Source organism: Morone saxatilis, unplaced genomic scaffold (assembly GCF_004916995.1).
Source record: "Morone saxatilis isolate NCDOM2014 unplaced genomic scaffold, NCSU_SB_2.0 Contig19, whole genome shotgun sequence".
NCBI classification, from domain to species: domain Eukaryota; kingdom Metazoa; phylum Chordata; class Actinopteri; family Moronidae; genus Morone; species Morone saxatilis.
In genome coordinates this window covers 21,253,473-21,266,353 of record NW_023339751.1, presented here as the reverse complement: position 1 = coordinate 21,266,353, position 12,881 = coordinate 21,253,473, and the positions used below count along the sequence as shown (strand labels likewise).

General features: G+C 38.4%; 1 protein-coding gene across 1 annotated transcript in view; it reads left to right on the top strand.

Moving 5' to 3' along the window:
- gfra1a (gdnf family receptor alpha 1a) overlaps positions 1–6,112 on the top strand; it is a 91,601-nt gene extending 85,489 nt beyond the window's left edge. Inside the window, exons 10-11 of the mRNA XM_035662924.1 lie at positions 589–636; positions 2,482–6,112. Coding sequence (XP_035518817.1) covers positions 589–636; positions 2,482–2,634 — 201 coding nt within the window. The 3' untranslated portion in view covers positions 2,635–6,112. The remainder of the gene's footprint in view (positions 1–588; positions 637–2,481) is intronic.
- The last annotated feature ends 6,769 nt before the right edge of the window (positions 6,113–12,881 follow it).

Genomic DNA, 12,881 nt, shown 5'->3' with positions numbered 1-12,881 from the left:
AGAGAGAGAGAGAGAGAATCAAAGACAGCGGTTGAGCATGCGACAGCCAATGAATGATAAATCTGAGATGAAATCAGAGTCTGGGTTAGACTGTCCCTCTGCGCTCTGCGTGAAAATATCAGAGGCTTTAAAAGTTTAACAGGCTCTCAGGGTAAACTCCAAGGTTATTGTAGTTTTTTTGTCCAACTTAGCTTTAGTTTCCAATCTGCTTTTATGATCAGATCAGCACCGAGCTTTCATAACGGTACAGGCTGGATGCGATGGTTATTTAAAGTTTAGTCACAGTTTTTGAAAACTGATGTCTGCGTGTTTGTTTGTACCTGTCGTGTAAACACATTCACAGAATATTTTCAGTCTTAATTAGATTGTAAATTTTACCATCGATTGGAGATTATAGCAAATTAATTACTGCAGATAGCCTGTCGACTTTCAGTGTGACAATGCAACATGCAAACTTTAAGTTAACCCATGAGTTAACCTTCATTAATATATAATGTTTGTCATTCTTTTTCATTAACAAAAACACTCTCTACGAACATGATTTTGTTTGTAACAGAGATTGTAATTCTTTGTATCTCTCTGTTGCAGGCTCAGAAATTAAAGTCAAACTCAACTGTTGATGGTGTCTTCTGTGTGGTAAGTTTGTTGTTATTTTTATAAAGAAAAGTAAATCATTTTGTGAAATTCATAATTAAATCATGAGACGACCTTTAAACAAACATGTAGAACAGTCCACCTCCACTTAACCTTCTGGTATTATTGAGAGGGACTGGATAAAATACTTAATAACAATAAAAACTAACTCAATGTTAGGCAGAACAAAGGATGAGTTTCAACCATCTTGGCAGAGAATGTAATCAGTTGATTTTACCGTTCCCTCAAAACAGATCAGAGTAAACCTTTCCCCACCTTTTAACTTCTTTGTTACAACTATGTTGCAGTCTAAAAGGTATCTGTAAGGCAGCCAAAACAGAAGTTTCTGAACAACCTTGAAATACACTAACAGAGTTGTAACCAAATAACAAAAAACTTTGACGGAAAATAAAGATGCCAAAATAATTGCAGTATCAAACTGCCTGTTTTAACTACATTTCAAGAATCTGCAAGCAGGTGGTTGCTGGGTCAAAAGTGCTATCAGACAATCATGTCTTTAATTTATTCGAAAAATGCCACAGCCTGTTAGAACCTGCACAAAACTTGTACATTTCACTGTTTTATCTCTAAAACCATTTTATTTTTAACCAGAAGGTAATTGCTTGTTACCAAATAATCATTAACTCTAATCCGACCTCGCTGTTGGAAGTCTCTGACCTGCCACTGTGACAGTGATTGCTGCCTTCTTTGTAAACTCCTGTTCTTTGTAGTTTCTTTGAGGCTGAAATGGGAATGTTGCTTATCTGGTGGCTTTTAAAGTTCACTGTAAATGTCATTGTACAATAATAAGGCACTGTTATGCACCGGACTGACATTTAATAGAGGCAGGGACAGGTCTGGGGGAGATGACCCAGTCGTTAGCTTGCAGCTTTATTAGCAAGCCAAAGACTGGTGCTGAAGCTCTATATACACATACTCACGCACGCTGGCCCATGCAAATGCACACACACGCAAAATACTTTCCAGCTTTCCGCTGTGGCATTTTAGTTCTAAAAACAACCTTTAGATTTTTTACTGTGTCATACCAGATGAATATATTTAAGTGTTTTTATAGGTGATATTATTGAATTAAACAGCCTAAGGTCTTGAAGTATGCCACATCTTGCATACATGAATTAAACTGCAAGTCCACTTTATGTCCCATTGGTTATAAAACGCTGGTACTGGAAAGCAAATCAGCAGAATCACCAGAAAAATAAAATGGCTTTCTCCAGTGTTTGATGCATAGATACATAAAGCTCTAAATACCTAGAAAACTAGTGACAATGGCACTTGATTTATGAAAGCTTTAGCAGAATTTTTTGTTATTGTTGTTGGTTTTTGGTCATCATTTATCAAGCTGTCATGAAAAAGATCCCAGAATCTGCTGTGGATAAGATGCAGAGGCACCTGCCACAGCTGATTCATGAAACTTTCTTATTCCACAATCTGGTCATACCGACCAGGCTACAATTGTTTGGAAACCAGTTGTCTGTAAAAATACTCTTAATCTTACATAAATCGTATAATCACCTTGAGAAAGAGGAACCTTTGTATACTAACCAGATTGAACATACGATCAGTATTTAGCACACTGGCTTACTATTTTTACCTAGAAATTATTTATTGAATGTACTGGTGTGTATTTTCAGTATTAGAAAGTGTTTCTTCTGTTCACTGGGAACTTCAGGGAACTGTGAATTATGTGCTAAAGTTACCGTAAACCAATCTTCTCTTTTAAAAAAAAAAAAATATATATTTTCATCTAATCGTAAAAATCACAAAGCTTGATGAGACAGTTTTTTACTATACTTAAGTCCTTCTGTCCTGTCCCTCTGTCCCTCTCAGGACCCTCAGATAGACGGCCCAAGTACATCCAACGCCATCCTGAGAAACTCAGCTGTCTCCAGACGGCCTGCAGGCCTGGCCTTTCTGCTGCCCCCACTGCTGTGGCTGTGGTACTGCAGCCTGCCGGGGCTCTCGTCACCAGGCGTCTTGTAGCCTCACAGCTTCACAGCAACAAACTACAACGGACTGACAAACACACATTTGTATAAAAGAAAAAGCAAAACAAGAAATTATATCCTTTCTTCTCAGTAATATCTGTTGTACTTTTATTTCCCTCTGAATTCTATCTCTCTTTCGAATCCTACTTTGTTTTTTTTAAATGAATTTTTAGGACGCTTTGTTGTTTTATTGTTTATTTTTGCATTGCAGCTGTGTGCTAAAATGGTGATCTACTGTACATGTTAACTCAGTTTGGCCGTGTGTTCCCTTTGAGTTAGCTTCCATGTTGCTCTCTTGGGCAGAAATGAGAAAATACTTGAGGACTACATTCCAATAAACCACAGCGGGTGGCTCTTGGAAAGGTACACACAATGTAAATTAGCATACATTTTCAGAGTCGTCAAATCTGTTCTCACCCACGTCTGTTTGTGTGTTGAGGCTATAGGTGGGATCTTTCGCTTAAAAGTCACAGTCAGTTCAGTAACGGCTACATTTTATCACTTGGGCAGCCTTTTAAGTGTTATTCAGTCTCCTCCTGTGTGGTTTGTGTATGTTTTGATAATGACGTGATCTGGTATTTTACATTTTTATGAAAAAGTCCATACGGAGATTTACCTGACAAAACAATGTCACTTGAAAGCCTTTTTTTTTTCAGGTTGAACACCAATAACTTAAAACATCAGAGAAGTTAGAACATCTGTGCCCAAACCCTCTTTACTGTAGCTCATACTGAACACACATCGCCGCTGGCGGAAGCACACAGGCAAAGGCCCACAAACACATACTGCACATTTTCACACATTCAGACAAAAACACACAGAAACACACATAGCGCCAGGCGTTCTGCTCCCTTTTTTTACTCCTAGTTTTTGCCAACAGAGTGATACTCAGAGATCACAGGACAGTAGGTAATGCTGCTGTGGATGGCTGAATCCACTCCACTCATTAGTGATTGTACATACTTGTAATTGTTAGAAATCCAAGCCATGTTTAGTGTTTCTCTGTGGAAGGTGACAGAGAAGCTGCTGCAGTTTCACCTGAACACTTTTTTTCCCCTTCTTTTTTAGTTGTGATGTACTTTGCTGCACTGCGTCCACAAAAACAAGAGCTGAGGAAAAAACTAGGCTTATTGTTGTAGAGTATATTCAATGGTGACTCACACGTCCATCGCTCCAAAAACTCAAAGCATCCTTTTCTGTAAGTTCAGTGACTTATTGCCGCAATTGTGAAACTGTCAACACGTGTTTGGGGAGGGGGAGATCACTTGAAATTGACCATTTGCTAAGCCCCACCACCCTTAGTTACTGCCAGTACCACTATTTTGTATTCTGGCATAGCACGTATGCAGTTTACCATAATAACTGTGGCAGAGTTGCTTCTCGAAATTGTTTCTAGAAAAATCCGCATTTGATTTCAGATAGTAGACAAAAGGACGTTTCTAAATTTCAACTAGTGACCATCCAGTTAAAAGGACAACTGTCACTACCATCAACTATAGCTAGCTAATAAATAGTTTTTTTGGTGTCAATTAGAAACCTTGTCCAGCTGATTTTTTTTAATATATGGCTGACATTAAAAAAATGATAACCCTAAATTTTGTTTTTGTTACGCATTTAATGGCTACATCAAATTAGCATATCTTACTAACTCTGGACCGCAATATAAACACTGATAAGGCTTATAATGTATGTAAAGAGCAAACAATCAGCAGTTGATGATGAAGGAACAGCATTGTTGTATTTAAGAATACAGCTACAGCACTACAGCTTTATAAGGGAAAATATAACTGATTGTTATTTTATGATAATGTAACTCCAAACCCTTTTTCTCACATTTTTGGTTCTGGAAAGGTGGAAAAAAACAACAACACCATCATTCAAGCTAGTTGGATACAGACAATCTCTCTTTAGTTAGCCCCTTGAACACCACTTCAGCATCTTGATTGGACTCCAAAGATTGACAAAGCTGCTCTGTTTAAACTGAAGTGAATCATTGTTTGGAGGAGGGGTTTAGCAAATGGTCAGTTCTGTCTTTTTATGAAACCAACTCCAGCAAACACGTGACACGTGACCTATGTACTGTATGTAAATCATCAAAGCATTTTGTATGTCTGCTCCCGAGGACTGCTGGGGGGAAAAAAAAGGCACAGCATCGCGATCATGTTCAATTCTCAGTTGTAGATCTGTTTTCATCAGCTTTTCAGATGGAGGCGTATGTATCCTCCCCACAGGAAATGCAAACTTTTCATTCTGACAGACTTCCCTCCGATGCAGACGTTTACATACATCACTGCGGCATGTTCAAGCAAGTTACTTTAGCCCTTTGGACACTGACGGGAGCATTTATGACACGCTGCTTGGGTTTATGTATTCTCAAAACATGATTAATGTATAGTAGAACTTAAATGTTATTTACCGAGCATAAACATGGTATATGCACTGTATGTACTTGGCTGAAACTATAAATTGGACAAATAAATGTCTGATGATATTGTATTCCAGAGCATTGTGAGCTATTTTGACATTCAGATACAACATAGAGTACATTGAATAAGCCAGAATATTGTTTTTTATAACAACTTGTGTGTATATTTCTCCCAGTATGTACATGAAATTGGAATATTATTGCATCTGAGAAAGAGGATATCATTGTAACTCTCCCTCTGTAGTTAAATAGTCCCATTTATGACGTTGCTTAAATATAGTATTGATTTTTTTGGCTAAGATTTGAACTTATTTTTCTATCTTTTACAAAGTTTTGCTGTTGCGATGAGTTGAAGTGAACGAGACTGACCGGCCACTTATATTTAAATTGTTCAACTTTTTAAAGATTTTTCAGTGCCGTTACCATTATTATTTTGGTTTTACTGCTGAAATAATTATGGTGACAATAACTAAAAGTTGTGCAAGAAAGAAAATTCTCATTGCATGGTGAAAGAGAAAAAAGTGTTGAAGGACAAATATATTCTATACCATACCACTGAAGGCTTTGTTATGGTATATTTGACCAGAAGTGGGCAAGTGGGAAGATTCCCACAGATTGTGAAATTTGGATGGAAAGTTAAAGAGAAATATTATGAGTTGCCAAACGACAAAAAGCTGGCCCCGACTACATTTCTCAGAACTGTGTCTTACAGTTTGTTTGATCATTTTATATTTGAATCCCAGTGTCATATCTTGATTGGCCCTGGAATGTGAGATAAAGTTTATAGAGTTTGTTCAGCTTTTTTTGAAGAGTTCCTCTGAGCTCAGAAACCCTCAAAACTGGGGTCAACTCCTCCTGATGTAAGGATCCCACTTTTGGATAAAAAAAGTTAAAGATGTTAAAAATGTTTGCTGTCCATCTCCATCCCATCTGTTGTTACCAAAAATGGCTTTTTGGAGATGCAGACTCCCTCAGATATCTGGCATCATTAACTTCTTAGCTTGTGAAAATGTAAAATCTATTGTACAAAAGTTATGATTAAAAACTGTTAAATCATCCAGACTGTTTGTACGTGGCGTTATTTCACTGGACATAGATGAGAAGACACCATCAGACAAACAGGCAGGCACATGGAAAAGACAGATCGGGGTCATGAAAGATTAAGCAAAGTTCATCGCAGGTGATGCCGAGAGCCTGATAAGACCTTACGAGTTAATGACCTCGGGTTACCCAGCCAGAAGAAACGTAAAGAGCAAAGAGATGAAACCGGATAAAGAAAAAGTCATCTGAGGTTTCAGCTTTGGCATGATGGGGAGGGGTCACATCATGCTGGTTGAGCACTCATTGATACTGTATTATCCGCTGCTGCATGAGGAGAAACAAAAGATAAACCAGAAACAAAGACACAAAGTAATCCTGTACACACTCCCCAAATGGAAGTGGATGTCTTGCCAACAACTTGTCTGACATGTCAGTTTATGTTTAATTATTACCCACCAGTATTACCCTCTGAAATTCCTGCTGCTACCTCATACTTACAAACTGAAAAATGACATTAGAAAAGCTTGTGAACTTTGTATATGACATCACATTGTTTTGAGGAGTCGTTGCAGTTAAATAGCTGATGCTATTCATTTAAAACAGCCCAGGAAAGTCAATAAAATAACTTACTATATTCTCCAAAAATGTTCACTTTCATTTATTTAGTCTTTGAAATAACAGCAGCAAGAAGGCTTTCTGAGGCTCAAATCAATTCTAATCCAATTTTCACTTACAAAACACATGATCATGAAACACAGTCACTTTATGGAACAACAAGGAAATGCTGGCAAGTGGCACTTTAAGTTAAACACATTTTACTTTGTTTTTCAGCTCTGAAAAAAAAACCATGGAACAACAATGTGTCAGTCAAAATCCGGAGTCATGTCCATTAGTGACAGATTTCAGGGTATTATCAGACCACTATTAGCAGTTTGTGCAGAGTAGACGATGGGACTACGTTTTGGGTACATGTGCTACTGTAACTGCTGTATTATTCACTCACATTAATTGTTTTTGTAAAATGGTACAACTCTTAATAACTCGTTCATGTAAAGTTTTAAAGGGAATTGGTTACTGTTTCACAGTTACAGACTCTCAAACCCAACGAGACTACCTTTGTTCCCCTTATTTGGGATTTTAAGCTTTCATGTAGCAGAGTCTTTCCAGTGAGCCAACATGCACAATAGCAGCTCTGTTTGGCCTGAATGGATCATTAACATTTGAATGAACTACAGTCAGCCTACAGTCAAATACATATAACCATACAACTAATAATAAGTACAATTCAGTCTTTTAAACTAATCTTTCCTATCAGTGAGGCAAAATATGAACATTGGACAGATGGAGAATAATGATGTTATGTAATTGTGACGATGTCAGACAGACTGAACGCACCACCTGAGGAGCATGCGATGGCAGGTGCATGCTGGGATCTGTTTGAGGTTTGAGCAGCCTTCCTGCTGTCTCGAGCTCTGTTTGAGCTCATAAATGCGCCCGGAAGTGTTTGAGAAGCTCAGCGGGACACTTTTGTCCCATTAAAGACAGAGAGAGAGTGGGTTTCTGGACTTCTCGACTGAAAGAACCCCGGTCCGACAGGTGAGTAGCTCAGTACAGTGGCTCCCTCTGAACACTGACACCGGCTGTGTTTTTGGGAGCTGCGTAGGCCTCGTCTTTGTGCTGTAACGTGTGTATCTGTGGCATGAAGCTGCTGCGGTGTTACCCTGCTAATCTGTGTTCATTTTTTTCCGCTGCAGTGTTATTGGTCATTATTGTTTAATTGCAGGAGCTCTGTGGTCTTTTGTCTTTCATTCCAGTAAGGCTATGTTAAAGAAGGCAGTTGTATATTCTGATAAGCAGTCTGTAAGTTTCTGTAAGTGTCTGGCTGTTGTTGCCTTTATCGGTTTTTATAACTCATTTTGTGTTGACACTGAAATGCCTGTAACTTACCAGGAGACATATTTCTGGCGATTTCTGTTGTTTTTGACCTAAATCTATCTATCTATTATTTTTATACCTTTTGCACTCTTTATACAAGAGATTGTATAAAGTGCTTCATTGTTTGACTTAGAAGAAACATCTTTAAAATAAGATTTTCAACCAAATGATAACTTCCAAAATAATTCCTCAGTGCTCCAGTCAGGTCCAATGCAACATGGCACTGGTGTTATTAAACAGGAGACCATGAGTAAGCTCAGAGCTGGAAAGTTATATATTAAAACCACTCTTATTATAATTTTATGGAAAACGTCCATGAGTTGAATGGAAAAGTGATGGCTTAAACAAGCCTATTTATGGCTCAATGTGTCATATAAAACAGTGTTGATAGTCATTGACATAGAGGACATCTACTGATGCATTTTTGACATTATGAATAAAACATTAATGTATAACAGAAAAGGGTGATGGGAAAATGGTTGACGTGTGCACATCATCGTCATAAAATGCCAGAAAATTAGTCTGACATTTGAATATACTTTCTAGTCATAATTCTGCATTATCTTTCAACACAGCCATTAGTCTAACTGCACGTCCTCGGTGCACCGTAATAACAGTGATTGCCAAGAATGTATTTAGTTTTGGTAAGTAGCCATAAATGCCACATCACTTGTGTTGCAAAAAGGTGTCAGGGTACAAGATCTTCATGATTGAGTACATATTCCAGATAAATAAATGTACAGCTTTACATTTGAGCAGCAGGACATTTACTAAAACTACTAAACATAAATAAATATTTTTTAAGCAATCAAGTCCTTAAGCAGACCTCAAACATCATGAAGTTTAGGCAAGGGAAACTTTATTCATATATACAATTTCATACACAAAGGAAACTGTTTTACATTAGATTAAAAAAAAATGCAAGTTACATCAAAAAGGTTAAGGAGACCCATTCACAACTGCCTGATCACAAAAACCGCATAAAGAATACACACAAACTGCTGAGTCACTAAGATGAAATAGAAAAGTACAGTGTGCAGCAGTGCAGTGATTTATGGATAAGTGTAGGAGTTGGGAGCAACTCCAGTTGTAACCCAGCCTTGGTCAAGGGTGCTGACAGGAGAACTGACCTAACATACATAGCAGGAGTAAGGTTGCAATGGCTTTCACTGTACCATAACCCTCACAAAATATCACGTGTTTGCGGTATAACTGTATTTTATATTACACAATTATTACTACTATCAGTAACAATGACCCTTAAAGTCCCCCTCCACTCAAAAATCTGTGTTTCTTCTTGTTCCTACAGTGTGATGTTTGAATGATGTCTGTGCAGAGTTTGACACTAAAAGGATGTTTTCACATTCATCTGCTGAAAGTGGAAAGTTTCTCTGTGCTCATTGGGAATGGATGGTAAATGGACCTGAACTTGTATAGCGCCTTGTAGTCTTCCGACCATTCAAAGTGCTTTTACACTACATGCCACATTCGCCCTTTCACACACTTTCACACACCGATGACACAGCGTTCAGCGTTCAGTATCTTGGATACTTCGACATGCAGCAGGAGGAGCCGGGGATCGAACCAACAACCTTCCGATTAGCAGCCACAGCCGCATTGAAAGTCTGATTTTAAAGGGGCGGTGCCTATGAGGAAGATTTGTGACATCACAAATAGTTTGGAAGTCCATCCTTAAGTATGCAACTTATACAGCGTGATGTAGAAACTTGAAGCTACCAGTGCACATTTTTCATAACACTAATACAGTAGAATTGACTACCGAATTGGATGGATGATGTATAATGTTAGAGTTAACGTAACAAACTCTCTCCTCTTCCTCCATTTGATGCCTCTCTGTCCCTGCCTGAACTCGCAGGGTCACCCCTGGAGTCGTAGTCCTGGTTGGAGCTGCTGATTAATGAATGATGACGACTATTAGTAGTACGCAGGGAAGCTATAAACCTGGAGATACAAACACATGCACCACCACACAGAAAGGCCCTGCCTTTTGAACCCAGGACCTTTTTCCTGTGAGGCAACAGTGCTAACCTAAATCCCTTATTTTTTTAGAATCAATATTGACTGTATTTCATCATGGCACACCTGTCACTATGACACTGGTGTACCGGCTTCCTCTAGAGGACAACATGAATTGGTTTGGTGAATGAAAAGGATCAATTATATATCAATGGACTGAAGGGGGATTAGATAAATGTTTAATGAAAACACCAAGCACTGTGACAAATGATTAAAGACTTTCTGTATCCATTCAGCTATATCTTTTCTTTGTCCAAATAAAATGTCCACAAATGGAGCAGGAACAGATTCTAACTGCAGATACTTCCCAGGGCACTTCTGTCCCCTTATTGTAAAATAAAGCTAATAGTGTCACACATATAAATTGCACAACCCTGAAATTAGTCCCCTCCCTCCCCACTAGCTATCAAACATTACATCATGTGAATGTGGGGAATTGGATTTTTGATAGCAGGCAGCATTTCACATGCAGAGATGGAGCTTATTAAATCATTAAAGTCCAATTTTCTTACTGTGGAAGGGCATCGGTGGATATTAGCACTGTGAGCTGTGATGAAAGTTGTGGAGCAGTCAGGTATTACCTGGTGTTTGTGCAGCAATAATTGGGAAGGAAGAAAGAAGGAACGGCAGTTGGTTATATCTGCAAATTACATAATTCTTGGAATTGACAAGAATGAGCTGCAAAAATCTCCCTCCTACCAATAAGTCAGCTCAGTTGGTAACCGACTCCTTAAATTCTTATTTTCTTGCAGTGAGATTATTTGAACCTATTCACAATGCAAATCAACTCAAAGATAAAGGTCCAGTGTGTAATATATTGGCAGAAATGGAATATAATAATCATAGCTATGATTTTATTAGTGTATAATCAGCTGAATAATAATTGTATTTTCTTTGTTTAGAATGAGCTGTTTTTATCTGCAGAGGGAGCAGTTCCTTTTTCTATGATGTCTGCCATGTTAAACCACGATATTTCTACAATAGCCCAGGTCAGTCACTACTATTAGTGTAGTGGTTGCTACTGTAGTTTCTTCTCTGTGCTTGGAAGGGGAGGGTGTAGCAAGGGGGTTGGTGCCACTAAATCTTACACACTTTAATGAAGTGGTTTGGTAAAGGTTTAGTTGACATTTGGAACCAGAGCTGAATCTCGTCTGGTCCAACAGAGGACCAGAATAGGGCCAGCTGTGGTCACACATTTGGCAGGAAATATGTTTCATGGCTACCAGATCTGGAACACCTGTGGACCATAATTAATTTCTGTATTTGGGCCGAGCATTAAGTGGGCACTGTGTGGGTCAGTCTGTAGCTGAAGATGCTCCTGAGCTGCCTCAGCTAAGTCTATCTATCTAAATGACATGGAGGCCACATCAACACATGGATGCAACAACAACATGGAGCTGTTGGCTTCTTTACATTCTGTGTTGATATGACACATATTCTTTGACCGTGTTGTGGATATTTGTATTTGTAATCTAATAAGCACCTTGACTTCAGCTTCAAGGTTCTTTAGGACAGGTGATACATATGAATGATAACCAGAATAAAACTGAACCAGGCTTGTCATTAGAATTGACCCTCATGCTGCAGTCTCATCTGCTCACTCATAACAAGCCCCCTGATATTATATATATTTTTTTATAGTTTATCAATACCAAAGCTCTAGTCATTAATGGACAGTTTATAAGAGGAGGTCATAAAACTTCACATAAACACGCTGGGACTCCTGACACCAGCATGAATTAACGTCTATTAATGCATCACGAGGGAATCGCTGTGCGACACACTGAAGTCCTGTGTGGCCAATTCATGTCACTATGACAAATAGGTTATGAATACTGTTAGATGTGTTTGTCATAATCATCTTTGGTTCTTTACAATCATAGTTTAATTAAGCAGGCTGTTTACAACTCTAATGACTGAACCATTCTGCTGTAAAACACACAGTAACAGGGACAATAATGGGGTTAGTCATTTGGCCAGGGGGGATACAAAAAGAATTTATATAACTTTTGCTAAAGACAGATTTAATAACAATAGTGGAGTAACATAATATTAGACATACCAAATAACATTCGTGTACTTACAGGATAAGGTGTATAATCCCTTTGAAAAACCCAAAACCAATATTACCCAGTGTCCCGATACTGTCAGACTTCCCTACTCTGCCTATGACTCTCCAAGCCCAGTGGTTCCTTCTAAAGACATAAATCTTTTACAAAAAAGTCACAAATAGGGATGTTACGATTTCATAAATGTAGTAGTCAATACCAATACCAGTGAAATTCCATGTTTCCCAATCAAATTTCCCCCCTGATCCCCATTTATTATGGGGTTTTGGCTCATACCCAGTCACGATCCAATACTTTTATTTTCCTAATACAGGTGAATCGCTCTACATTGAATTAAGAAAAACATTCCCTGCAACCAAGCTGCTTCTTTCGTGGATTACATTAATTAATTACTCTCATTTGCTTTTTGTTCATGGTATGGTGAGTGTGCACACACACACATGCACAGAGCACAGCCACAGAAACACAGATGGAGGAGAGAGTTGATGATGGAGCACTGTGGACAAGAGTTTGGTGAGTAAATCACCTGTACAGCTGCACTTGTCTACGACATGTTCTTCTTCCTGTGACATTTAACGGCCGACTAGAATATTTCTATTCTGATTTTGGTAAAGATGATAATAAAGGCTGTCAGTAAAATAAAACCTGGTGTCTAGGATATAAGGAGTTTGGGTTATAAGGAGTTTGGTCTAGACCTGCTCTATTTGAAAAGTGTCCTGAGATAACTTCTATTAT